At 33.1% G+C, this 14,816-nt stretch overlaps 1 protein-coding gene across 2 annotated transcripts in view; it reads left to right on the top strand.

Annotated features, from left to right (window-relative positions):
* LOC106692534 (uncharacterized) overlaps positions 1-13,963 on the top strand; it is a 20,782-nt gene extending 6,819 nt beyond the window's left edge. For both annotated transcript variants that reach the window (XM_014438531.2, XM_014438532.2), the window contains exons 3-6: positions 5,203-5,547; positions 8,456-8,893; positions 9,196-9,379; positions 12,596-13,963. In XM_014438531.2, coding sequence (XP_014294017.1) covers positions 5,203-5,547; positions 8,456-8,893; positions 9,196-9,379; positions 12,596-13,924 — 2,296 coding nt within the window. In that variant the 3' untranslated portion in view covers positions 13,925-13,963. The remainder of the gene's footprint in view (positions 1-5,202; positions 5,548-8,455; positions 8,894-9,195; positions 9,380-12,595) is intronic.
* Positions 13,964-14,816: the final 853 nt, after the last annotated feature.

Here is a 14,816-nt window from a genome sequence, read left to right as displayed (position 1 = left end):
CCTTAAAGTAAGAATTTTACTTATAATTCGCTTTAAACATTCCATATTAGTCCAGTAAAGTTAGGATTTTAGTGGGAAAATATTGGCTCTGTTCTCGAAGATCTAAAAAATTCATTTTTGAGTTATATTAAGTTAAAAACCAAGTTTGCGTTATTTCATTGAATTCGGCCTATAATAAGAACGAACTCAAAATACATTGAAACTTTTCGACTTTTTTTAATATATTTAAAATAACTTAAAAACTAGACACTTTGTTGAGAATATAATTATTCAATATAATGACATGAGGATTCGAATAAGCAGTGTTTTCAAAACTGTGGTCAAGAAGTTTTATTGCCTAATTTAATTTGTGAGCTCTTCTATTGCTGCCTTACGACCAATAATAGCACAAAAATATACTGAATGATAGTTGTATATAATCTAATGTAAAATTGTTCCTGAGATATAAATTTCCCAAATTAAATTCAATATTTCAAAAAATTCCAAAACCAAAAATAAATTTCACTTATTATATTTTGTTTTTTTATTATAGAACACATATTTAATAATGAGAACCATTGATAATAATGGAATCTAATTCAACAGAGTTGTGAAAACATCCCTTGTTCGAATCGTGATGTCATGGTAGTCATTCTGTGTATAATTTAATGTACTTTATTTTATATAATAATTATATTTGTAATAAAGTATTTTGCTTTTGATACATTTTTTAATTTAGTTCAAAAATTCGGAATTTTTTAATGTATTTTGAGACTACCGCTTAAGGCTCACCATGTGAATCGGGGTAAACATAGTTCTTTCTTATAATGGGCTATAAATTGAGGGATTAAAACAATGTCCAGCTTTGCCTGGATTTTTTTCCAGGCCCAGCCCTATTTCGATCTAGCCTATCATTTCTAATGTTCTTTATACTAAATTAGGCTGAAAGTATATATGGCAACTTCATTTACCACAGACAAATATTTTTTTATTATCTCATTGATGGTAGCTTATATATGAGGGACAAGATGGGCATACATTATTTCGCATCATATGTACAGATAGATCTCATGATATCGTAAGAATATTATCTTCAAGCAAACTAAACATATAGTGAAAAAATAAAATAAAGTAAAAAAGTAAAATACGTTATTTAAAAATTAATGTTAGAAAATATAACTGTAATATAGTTTTCAATTGAAAAAAAAAAGATTAAACTTAATGAACAACGAAGTCTTGAAGAATTCAATTGACTAACCATTGATTAGTAACATTATATTTCTATTGTATGAAAAGTCTTTACTCAGTAACTTACTCTTAATTCTAATTGAAAACAACTAAAAAATAAACGCTGACCAATTAGCAGAATAACATTCAGAAGTAATCTAAAGAGAACACCAATAATGAGTCTGTATTATTCACAAGTACAAAATTATACCAATATTAGAAGCTCAAGAATAAATTACAATTGGTTACGGACTTCGATATCAGTAGTAAAATTTAAAAAAAAAAACACTTCAACAACAAAAAAATCGTTGACAACCAAAGGAAGTTTGGTTGTGTTTAGAGTATCTGATCGTCATTGCTATAACGAAGAAGTCGCTCCTACCACAGTATAAAAACTTGACGCTCACTTCTCCTTCTCTACTGTCAGAATCACCTTGACATAGTCTAGTATACCTAAATTTCTTAGATTTTCTGTACCAGAAAATGGGTATCCCATTAGATGTGCATGAGAAAAACTTCAAAGATTGCTTTGTTGAAATATATGGAATGACAAAATGTGACAAGTCCAGAAATCATCTTGAGGGAAGGCGTAAACAAAATAAACTCTTTGTAATAGATTATTTATTACTTTTATTTTGGAATGTTTTGCAGATATGACCAATGAAGACAAGATTCCTAGTTTTATATGAAATTCAAATAACGGTCAATGTTATCTGGCAAGAAAAAAATTATAAGAATAATGACCGGGATTTGAGCCCAAACATTTTTCGTTTTAAATTTCCTTAATATGGAGAATATAATATAAAAATACTCAAAATTAAATTTGTTTTTATTTAGGGGTTTCCTCTATCTCGTCATCTCCTTGCTGATCCGACACTAATCACAAATTGTTTCTAATTTCATTTTGGTAGTCATACAAACAATGATTTTTGCGATCTTATGACGTTTCTAATACTCCTTGACTGACACAATGTCCCAACATCTCTCAAAAGTGTATATGATAAATCGTAGCAAGAGTAAATTTGATTTTTTTTTTAGCCATTTATGATTGTTACCTTGTGCTCATTTCTAGTAACATTTTATTTCAACGTTTCACAAAGTACAAACATCAGAAATAATATATATAAAAAATTGCATTAAAAATAGCCTTTATCTTGAATGGAAAAACATAAACTGGCAAACGAAAGTAAATTGGAAAGAGGGTCAATGATTTGATACAAAAAGTTTTTATGCAAAACAAAAAAAACGTAAAAGGCATGGGTATACATAAAAAAATGCAAAATGTTTTTCTTGAAATTTGCGTCCCTACAATAAATTAAATTTCACATTACATAATCGACTGAACTAGGAGGAATTAAGAGCACCTGCTTGAAGCTTGGGAGCTTTGTAGCTTCCTTAAAAAAGTGCCGTCGAACTTTTGTCAGCGTCATCATAGCACAAGAGCTCCAAGAGGAGAAAAAAGGCCAATTTTGGATTGCTTTAATACAAACTATGTATAATTACTTGTCAAAATTGATGAGTGCTAGGGGGGAAAACATGGCGGCTTATTCAAAACGTTACAAAAAATTAATTTGTCATTCGGAACTCTACATCTTTAAAACTACCAACAAAACCAGTAAACCTAAGAGAACAACATTGAAAGTAGAGTAAATTTGCTAAAATATGAGCCCTAATAGAGCTATTTACGTTCAATAGTTCTCGAGATATAGCTTTTTAAAAATCAACTTTGCATAAAAATGTACAGAAAGATCAGTATTAGTGAATTTATTTTTGAGAAATTTATATCTCAAACAACATTAGACTTATAGATGTCTATTAGCACTCAAATTAAAGCTAGCTTAATGGATTATAAAATATTTTCTAACGTTTATCCTTCCTAAGAGTAGTAGTTTTCATGATATTTGTTGAAATAAATTGATTTATACTTGTTCGGACAAATTTTCATGTGCAAAATTTATATTCATATGCGAATATCATAAAAACTACTGCACCTACTAAGATAAGTGTCATAAACTACATTATAGCAAGTTAAATTACTTTTGTTTTAAGTGCTGGAAGAAGTACGTCTCCATATGTATGGCTCCAGAGATATATTTTTTTAAAAATAAAATATCTTATCTGTACAACTAGAAATCAACATTTTGTGAATTTATTTTGTCAAATATCATAAAAACTACTCCTAGTGGTTGGCAACAACAAAAAACAATACCTCAAGGTGTTGGGAGACATATGTACGTTGAATGGTTCCTGAGATACATTTTTTCATAAATCAAACATTCATTCATAAATTGTTCGAACAAATATAAATCAATTTATTTTAGCAAATATCATGGAAACTACTACTCCTACGAAGATAAATTACATAAACTAATTTATAGTACATTAAATTAGCTTTAATTTGAGTTCAAATAGATATCTGTACTTTGAATGGTTTTTGATATATAGATTTCACAAAATAAATTCACTGACTATTAATCTTTCAGTATATTTTTATGAAATGTTGCTTTTTAAAAAGCTATATCTCGAAAACTATTTAACGTAAATAGCTCTAATAAGGCTAATTTATTCTACTTGTCATAGAGCTCCGAATAAGAAACTAACTTTTTTTAATGTTTTGAAACAGCCACCATTTTTTATTCCCCCAACCTATGCGGCCTCATCTGTTTTGACTTAGTTTTTATGCATTATCAGTTTTATACATAATCAGTTTTATACATAGTTCTCATAAAAGTAATAAAAAATTGGGGTGAAATAACTGATTTTTTTTCTTCCCGGCTCTTGTATTATCACTAGCAATATAGAGTAATACCTGGAAAAAGAAATTTATTGAACTACCTTAGCCGCTGAAAACATTTCTAATAATTCTCAGTCAAATTATCTAATACGGTCCGGAATAGAACGTTTCGTATCCTAGGGTGGATACAGTAACGTACATAAGGTTATAAAAGCTTTATTTTTTTATTTATCTGTAAAATCATTTTAAGCATATTGGATTGCACATAAAAAAAATATCTTATAATGCAGCTTAAAATTAAAAATTAGTAACCAGTCTAATTCTTAAAGTAATTGGAAGGCTATTCTCTAGTCAGTTGAAAATGATCCACAAGTAATATGTATTGGTAATAGGTATATTTAAAAGAAAATGTTTACAAACATAAAAGAAAAGCTAAATTAATCTTTTATATTAGATATAATCTTATGTTTTTTTTCTGGAATAATCAACTTGATACGTGAACCCTTACTATAGTTACACGGTATACAGAGTGTTTCAGGATTCATTGTCTTAACTGAAAATATGAATTAAGGGTCTGAAAACAAGAAAAATATTCTCTTTGGAGATATATCCGTTAGCGATTTGTTTAAGAGATATTTACATCTAAAGATTTTCATTGTTATGAATTATTTTGGTTATAATAAATAAATTTGTATGTGCTACTACTACTTTACTAATAAAATATAAACATTAAGACTCATATTAAATGTTGTTCAAAGTTATTACCCTGAGCATTAAGACAGGTTCTGTACCTTTCTTCCACACCACCATAGCCGGATTGTGTTTTTCGCTAAGAATTAAGATCATTGACTGCGCTTGTCATTTTATTTAATGTCACCCCAAATAAAAGTATTTAGTGGCATCGGATCTAGGAAGCGTGACAACAATGTAAACCCAAGGCCGTTCAGCCATCGCTGCCCTGGAAGAAAGATGCTGAGCCTACTTTAGCGCTGAAGTAATCACATTGAGCAAGGTTTAATATGAATGTTGACGTTTATATTTTTTAATAAAGTAGTTGGAACACTTATTACTTCATCTATCATTACTTAAATAATTCATAACTATAAAAATCTTTACACGAGAATATCTCTTAAATAATGCCTCATCGGACGTACCTTCATAAGGAATGTTTTCTTGTTTTTGAGATCCATAATTCATATTTTCACTTAAGCCAATTATGACAACTCTGAAAGACCCTGTCCACCTGACCACTTCTGTTCTAGGTCCCAAGAAGGAGATGCAGACTTTGATGTATCCGTTGACATCCCGGTGAAAATAAACGAAGACTATTTTGTTCCTCCGCAGAAAATAGCGGATACAACAACGCCGCGTGGAGAGGAAATGAGATACCCAATCTTTGTGGAATGCTCGCCGATACCAGACGACAGGAAGATGTGCAACCCGCCTTACAATCCAACTGAGATCACCTATTCTTGCAAGCGGCGAGAACTCGGTTATGGAGGCTACGCCGGTGGCCACGAAAAGAGGATGGTGATATCTGTGGACAGTGAAGGAACGGTATCCGCTGGTGACCTAGTCTTACCTTACAACGCTTTGATAGAAAGAAGGTCAATTGATTTATTTATCAGTCATAGAGTGTATCATATCGATTGGTTTCCCCATAAATATTGCCTATAAATATGGATACGACTGTATTCTAAGTTCTAATATTCTAATTCTAAGTTATCTACATTTGTAGTTAAATGTAGATAACTTAGAATTCATAACTGTGAAGTTCTATTACAGTTGTATTATTTTATTTGCGTAATCGTAAAAGGCGGAATTTGATAATATTATGCACACCATATATTATCTTAATAATTGATAAGGGGAAAGACCGAGGAATGATGGGCCATTTCTTTTTATTTTTAGGAAAAAAGTTTTTGTTTTTATTTACTACAAATATAAAATTCTAAGTTTTTTTTTAAATTTACACAACTAAAAGCTGTATTAGCATAATCTATGGACTTGGTCGGGTTCTAAGTTAAAGTACATAATATTTCCAACTAAAGAGGTTTTATAACATTTTTTCTAAAGTATGTATTTTCAGAAATATAGAGTGGGAAAACATGGCTAGTCTGCATCATTCTTCTAAGATCTTGGAAAATTATTCGATATAAAAACAATTTTATGCTGTTTATCAGAGTTGGGCAGCTGCCTACCTGACACTGCATGAGGAATTTAATAACATTTTCAATTACATGTTTCAGTTGAACCATAATTACTAATAAACTTTAATGATTTTGAAGAACAATTACAAAGAATTAGTTGCAATTAAGCTTACAATTACTTCTTAACTCTTGGCCTTAAAAGTTGTTTTACAATTCAAATTATTTACGCTAGGTTAAAACCATAGTCAATAAATCTTTATTCTACCGCGCAATCTTAAACTGGGTATTATTTTCATATTATGGAGCCATTGATTTTAATCATTTTGTTGCTAAGTATTTGTAATTACATTAATTGGAATTTTAGGGACATAATAACAATTACATAAGAATAGAATTGTGAATTGCGATTACTTTGGCTCAGATTGAGTTTGTAAATGTATTTGGGAGACCACTACTACAATTACAGTAGTCGATCAAGTAATTGTAGCTTATAATCACGGCAATTGGTAGATAATTGAAATTGCAATTTTAATTACTTGTTGCCCAATTCTCCTGTTTATTGTCATACAATATACTTCGCGCCATACGCTCAAGCGTCTTAAAAATCAGTGGAAGTGAGTAAGCGTCCGTTTTGGTGATTTGGTTTAAGCAGCGAAAGTCGATACAGAACCTGTACTTACAGGTTGAGAGACTCTGTAATCCCTGTTTTTACAAGCATTACAGGTGCAGACCATGGGCTCTCCGAAGTGCGTATATCCTTTTGAAGCATGTCCTCAATGTGCTCTGCATCCACTGGTCGCTAATTAAAAGGTACACATCTTTCTTCCTGGTCACTAATTAAAAGGTACACATCTTTCTTCCTGGTCACTAATTAAAAGGTACACATCTTTCTTCCTGGTCGCTAATTAAAAGGTACACATCTTTCTTCCGTGGTTCGAATTCGATGGTACATTCCCAAGCGGCAACCCTCGTTTGCCAAGAAGTTCAAACTTGTATATATTTATATTTCTTAAGACCTTTAATATTTCTCTTTCTTCAGTAGTTAAGTGGGATAGTTTTTTTACATTAATTGATCAGGTTTAAAGTACGTACTTGGGTCTCTACACCTAAACCTGGACCACCATTTTCGCTGACTTATCTTTTAAACTAGGTTATAAAATCTCCCTCATCTCGAACTCCTCGACAAGACCTAAACATTGTCCTTTAGCTATCACCATCTCCTTAATTGACAAATTAATAATTTTGGCGCAGGCTCTTCTACCATCAATCTTGTTAATGCTGCGGGGCACTCTTACAACATACTGTTGTATGTCAATAATACAAATGCTCCAATAATACATCTCCATTCTACAGTTTCTTAGTGCACCTTTAACGAGAATCTCAGTAAATTATGGGATTGAACCTTTATTATCATAAACCCGAATTGCTTCTAGTTCCTTGTTTTCCATAACTCACTTAACTCCCCCCAGTTCGTTCCTATCAAGCTGATTGCCCAATCGCTTTCTGTTGGTTTGCACAATAGATCCCTTAGTCGCATCGATGACAAGTCCTAATATCCACATCAGATCCCATCCCATCAGACCTTACGCTTTCGATACCATTTTAGGTGCTGTCCCTCAATTTCAATGTCTTGCAATATTCCTTTCCTATTGACTGTTGAAAAATTAGGAATCACGTAAGTCGTCCCTCTTTGGCAGGGCTTACAATAGTGAGGCGCCCATCGCGCCCTGAATGTTTGGGAAATTTAATTTTTTATATTCCATGCAAGCATTTACAGCTATGTGCAAAATGTTCTATCAAACCGCATACAAAGCGAATCCCTCTATTATTAGATCGGATAAACTCTCTCACACTTCGTGCTCTTTTTGGCCTTTTTCTAGAATACTCTAGCCAAGTACCCTGATTTATCACACCGATAAAATTTCGTCTTTCTCAGTGAATTTCTGATCCGACCGGTTGTCGGAATTTCTTCGTACTGCCAACACAAATTTTACCAGAACGCCATTTTCTGAAAGCGCTTTACCAACTCTTGACACCTTATTCACGGCCTCTCCAAATGAAGTAGGAGGCTCAAACTGGAATTCCTGCCTAATTTATGACGGAAGGCCCTTTATAAATGCAGCCATAATGACACTTTACTCAACTAGCTTCTTCAACTGAGGAGTTACTAGCTCTCCCAACCTTCGGCATTTATCAGCATAATCGCGCACCCCCCTCCCCCGGAAGTTGTTACTGTAATAATCGCTGTTCGGGTGTAATAAAAAATAAAACAATAAATGCACCTGTCGGTGAGACCAATATTTATAATTAATTAAATTGGAATAATTTAAACAGCAGTTAATCACATTTTATTTTATTTTTACAGAATGAAAAGACAAAAAAATAATATACCAGGAAAGACAGATCTGCTTTACGTGACACCCTCAGGGGCCGATAACAAGTTATACTCCGATATCTGCTCCTTAGGAACGAAGGGATGGTGCCCAACCGTCAGGGGCACCGAATGCCCTCCATCTTGCAGGACCGACAACCAAACGTTAGGGAACGAATGTGCAGCGATCGACGGAGCCTCGCCCACCGTCGCTGGGGTACAGCTAGCTCCTGCAGGAGGGATAGTGCCGGGAGTACAGCCCCAGGGTCCTCCTCAAGCTAACTTGGCGCATCAACAAGGCAGCCTACCCCTGATGAAGGGGGAAGAATCACAGCTGTATGCAGTGAGCAACTTACCCCCTCCGGAAGTAAGGGTCTACTCCGACATTTGTCTCAAGTCGACTGATTTCCCTTGGTGCCCAATGAGTTACGGGTATGTCATATACTAAAAAAATATGATTTATATTCTATAATATATATTAAATCGAGGTGCCACTCCACCAGACAACAGAATTTTTTTTTTTAAGATCAATTATTAATCCTTATTAATAAAACCTTTTAACATACCTACATGAAACGCTGCAGTAGGAGATAGTCCACCCCATAAACCTATATTTATTGTACTGTTGTATGGTGGTACTATACTAATTGGGAATGAATATAAACTAATGATTATAGTATGATTAATAATGTCCTAAAGTATATTTATATTAATGGAATAATACATTTCCACAGAGATCTAGTCCAATGCTCAATACCTACTTGTGTGACGCTAGATCCATGTCTTCCAAAAACAACACAATGTAGGCAAAGACGAGAACAATCCAAGGAAAAGAGACCAGCTTTACTGTCGAGGCACTTGCAGAACAGGATGAGAAAAATTGGTCCGAAACGAATATTCCGGAAAAGAAAGCGCCAGGTTCTGTATAAAGTTATTAGCTTTATAAATTTATTGTAATTGAATGCCATTATACCTACCTTCGCACACACACACACTTTATATATATACTGCAGTGATATCTTAAGTGTCTTGTTAAATAAAAACAAAAAGCATTAATTGTTAACTTGAACGGAACATAAACATTGGAAATTGAACAATTCAAAGAGAATATTATTAATTTTATAAAAAAAAGTTGATATCATATTAACAATATAAGAATTTTATATTAATAGTGTGAAGATAACACGGTTATTTTAATTATAAAAGAGAATGTATATGTAAAAAGTTAAATTTATTCAATAAGTGTAAATTAAGAATTATTTACGATTTATAAATAATTGTTTTGAAATATTGGATTATTAAAAGTATTAAGTAACATATTAATGCATTCTGTTGATGAATAACATTTAATTATTCATTTGTTATATGAAATAAGTGTTTGTGGTTAGTGAATTTGAATATTGAACATAAAAATAATTTTTGTAAAACACGAATTGAGACCAGAACAGTGCAGTCGAGATAATTGAGACTAGAACAGTGCAGTAGAGGTAATAAGACCAGAACAGTGCAGCAGAGGTAATCGAGACGAGAACAGTGCAGTCGAGATAATCAGACCAGAACAGTGCAGCAGAGGTAATTGAGACGAGAACAGTGCAGTCGAGATAATGGAACCAGAACAGTGCAGCAGAGGTAATTGAGACGAGAACAGTGCAGCCGAGATGATTGAGAATAGAATAGTACAACCGATATGATTGAGACCAGAACAGTGCAGTCGAGATGATTGAGACCAGAACAGTGCAGCCGAGATAATGAGAATAGAACAGTACAACCGATATGATTGAGACCAGAACAGTGCAGTCGAGATGATTGAGACCAGAACAGTGCAGTCGAGATAATGAGAATAGAACAGTACAGTGCAGTCGAGATAATTGAGAATAGAACAGTACAACCGATATGATTGAGACCAGAACAGTGCAGTCGAGATAATGAGAATAGAACAGTACAGTGCAGTCGAGATAATTGAGAATAGAACAGTACAACCGATATGATTGAGACCAGAACAGTGCAGTCGAGATAATGAGAATAGAACAGTACAGTTCAGTCGAGATAATGAGACGAGAACAGTGCAGCCGAGATAATTGAGACCAGAACAGTCCCTTCGAGATAATTGAGACTAGATCAGTGCAGTCGAGATAATGAGACCAGAACAGTGCAGCAGAGGTAATTGAGACGAGAACAGTGCAGCCGAGGGGAATTATTATAAAGAATTCATCTCATCCAGTAGTGAATTTCAATCAAGATCCAACCACCAAGTATTTTATAACAATTATAAAAATATCATTGGATGTTTAAATGAATATTTCTGCTTTATCTTTTAAATTTCAAGTTGTTTTTGTTTATGTAAGAAATTATATTTCTTATATAAATAATTACTGTTTCCTTCTATATTCAAATACCAACCTTAATAATAAATTCAAATCATTAATGGTAATATTATTTTATCTTTTAACACTTTAATATAGAAGTAATAAAAACTTGCAGTCAGATACGTTTAATATGCCAATGTTTCCATTGTTACCTTTTAATGTCATATCACCAAAGTAACCTTATCATAATGAAAAACAAAAATACGACACAAATTGGTAACTAATGTATATAATGTGTGTTTGTGTGTGTGTGTTTTGGGAATTATTGTAAGTCTATTTTCAGTTTAATGATTCATCAAGCTGACAAGGCCTTGGGAATGGGGATCAAACCCATCTATTCTCTATCAGTGTTTGTACATTTAATTTCAATTGGTCCATGAATGCATCTCTGACCAACCTCTGGAAAGGGCAACCATGGGGATAGTGTTCAGCCATCTTTGTTCATTCTGCTTACATATATAAAAGATGATGTTTCTTTTATTTTTTTAAGCTTGGGAAAGCTCGTTGTCTTCTTTCAGTAGATTAGCTATCAAATTATATCAGTTCCACATGTATTATGGAACCATCCGTTCCATTCTATGATATACCATGTCCTACTGTTGAGACTTAATAACTTTTGCAATGACGTCTGCGATATCATTCATCATATAAGCCCGTTACCTAAACATTTCCTAGGAGTCAACATTTAATAGAAATTTCTCTCACACACTCTTAACTATTCACAACCAAAACACCATTTATATATATAATCTTTGTTTCCTAATATATTTTGAATTATTATATTCTAGTTGGAAAGATTTTCATTATCCTTTATGAACTCAAGAAGCTTCTATTTTTTTTTTTTATTTTCTGTCTGATAGTCATTTTCTTTTTCTTTCTGTACGTCATTGCTTCATGAACTCGAGCATTGTTATCCTGGTTTCATAATTCGTAGCATAATACTTCTTTTTTTTTGTTTACTATTATGTAATTACCGTTTCATAATCCTTATCTTAAGAGTTTTAATACCTTACCAAATTTTAATAACATAGATAAGATTTTTGTAACAATAACAACATATTTTTCCAATAATGTTTTATCCTCAGTTCTGTGTTCGCCCTCATACTTGTTCTCTGTAACTAACTGTTAATGTGTTCTCCACATATTCTTCAATAAAATGTTTTGTAACGTAATATTTATAAAGCCAATTTGACTTTCCCACCAGCCTCAGACATTCCTTATCATTAGGAATACCTATAAAATTAAAAATGTTATGTATATTTGTTTAATATTTCGTAATTAATTAGAAATATAATGATAGTTTTACAAAAAATTGAAATTTATTTAAATCGTCAGATTTTAGCCCTATTGTTATAACAATCTATTTTTTTTATTTTATTCTCTCCGTTTCGTGAATGTAAATTATACTTTCACCATTATTATAAGTATATTTGGCATGAAAGGCATTCATGATGATCTTTCTATAGCGGGTGCAGGTTTGCTTCATGATTCCTTCCTGCATTACAGAAGACGTTTTAGGACTCTCCCTTTCTATTCTGGAGAGCCGCCTTATTTCACAAATCTAATATTACTTGATTTATTTTTATTTTTAATCCACTCATCTTATCACTAATAGTTTGAAAATTTGTTTAATCACTTGATGGAATGTCTAATACTCCTTCTATTTCATGTAGCCACAACCTATTCAACGTGCTTCGTTTAGGCTCACCCTCTTCATCTTGCAGTGTGGTAATTGGATGAAAATTATATGTATTTTCTTTTTCCACAGGCACATGTTGCAAGCTTTCATTTCTTTTCAAAACATGAAACAGGTAAAGATACGACAGCTTGGTGGACATCAACGCCAACGAAACCATGGAGAAAACTTAAACAAACTTCTGTACAATGCACAATTGCACCAGAATGCACACTTGCGCCAGAATGCACAACTACCACAGAATGCATAATAACACCAGAGAATGTCACATCACATAGCGATATTACTTCACAACATGACAATGAAAATCATAATAACAACTCAACGCCACACTTTCAAAATACAACTGAGGGTCCACAAAATCAACGGGACCAAATGCCATTGGATTATTCAACTACATCAGAGCATCAAATGCCACCTGGGTATTCAACTACAACCGAGGGTATACCACTTGGGGATTCATCTATATCAGAAGGTACAGCACAACCAGGGAATTCAGCTATACCAGGGGGTACTACAGCACCAGGATACTTAACTACAACAGAATGTATACCGCCAGAGAACTCAGTTTTTCCAGGGGGTTCAACACCTTCAGCATATTCAACTATGTACGGGGGTGCAACACCTTCAGCATATTCAACTATACCAGGGGGTGCAGCACTTTCAGGAGATACAACTACAACTGAGTATATACCGTCAGGGTATTCAGCTTTACCAGGGGGTACAACACCATCAGGAAATTTAACTTCACCAGAGTGTAAGCCACCAGGTAATTCAGATATACAAGACCCTCCAACACCACCAGAGTGTGTACAAGATAATACAATACCATATTCTACACCAGAGTGTCCACCATCAGAGTATTCAACTATGCCAGGGGATACTACAACACCAGCATATTCAACTATGCCAGGGGGTACTACAACACCAGCATATTCAACTATACCAGGGGGTGCAGCACTTCCAGGATATACAACTACAACTGAGTGTATACCTTCAGGGTATTCAGCTTTACCAGGGAGTGCAACACCTTCAGCATATTCAACTATGCCAGGGGGTGCTGCACTAGAATATGCAGCTGCCCCAGGGCGTCAAACGCCATTTACGTTTTCCACTAAACAAGACAGTTCAACACAATCCACGTATTCCACTAAACAAGACAGTTCAACACAATCCACGTATTCCACTAAACAAGAGCGTTCAACGCCACTTGAGTATTCCACTAAAAAAGAGATTGCAACTACTTTACAGATATCTCAAAGCAGAACAAGGTTTGTTGGATTAGAAGGGTTGGGGTTTAACAGAATGCCTTTATTCAAGAGGGAAATGAGGAGATGGAGAAAAAAACCTCTTCGCATAAAGTGGCCTAATGTATCAAGGGAACGATATATATTGGAATAAATTAATATTTCTCAAAATAAATGTTCTTTTATTAGCAAATGCTTTTATAGAAATGATACAGTTTATAGCGGAGTTGAAAATAATTACATGATGGATTAAAAAGGGTACAAGGATTGGATAACAAAGGGTAAGAATTTTATCAGGGCACAAATATTTCGAAATTGATACTAATGCAACTTTAAACATATGACCTTTTTTGATTTTAACATAAAATATTTGATAGATATAGTTACGACAAACGTTTTTTGTCCAACACCAAGAAAAAGAGAGTTAGGTATGTGCTTTCTTGATTACGCTTTGATAATGTTTATTATTTTTTTCCGAATCCAGGCTATGTCCGCAACATGTCGCTAAGGATGTACAACAGTATGCTTTTTTATTTATTTTTCAACTGTAACTTTCAGCCTCTATTGTCTTAGTTACGTATAAAAATGTGAGAATATATGTTTTTCCTAATTTCTTTTTTAAATTAATTAGTTCATTTAAAAAAAAAAAAAAACTACTCAATTCGATAATTCATCATTATCATTTCTAATTCATATACTTTAATCTTTTCTTATACATTATGTTTATGACCTTGGAATTAACAAGAAGAATTGGTCCTTGGATTTGTTTGGTAGAACATATGATAAAAACATTTTAACATTATTTACACATAAATATGGTCGTTTTCCAGCAATTCTAAGTGTAATATCCATCTGAATACGAGAAAAATATCAAAACATCTTGGTGGTCGTAACACTAAAAATGTTGAGTATAATAAATATTAACAACAGGCGCATCATAATTAATATCAGAATGAAACATGTTAGACTCAATGTTATTACTTAGTACCTTTTATGTACAAATGTTTAATGACAATAGATTGACAGCGGTGTTAAGTAGATGAGCT

Source organism: Halyomorpha halys, unplaced genomic scaffold, assembly GCF_000696795.3.
Source record: "Halyomorpha halys isolate HHAL.00 unplaced genomic scaffold, Hhal_1.1 Scaffold59.1, whole genome shotgun sequence".
In the NCBI taxonomy this organism is placed as follows: domain Eukaryota; kingdom Metazoa; phylum Arthropoda; class Insecta; order Hemiptera; family Pentatomidae; genus Halyomorpha; species Halyomorpha halys.
Note: the sequence above shows the minus strand (reverse complement) of the source record. Positions and strands in the feature narration are given on the sequence as shown.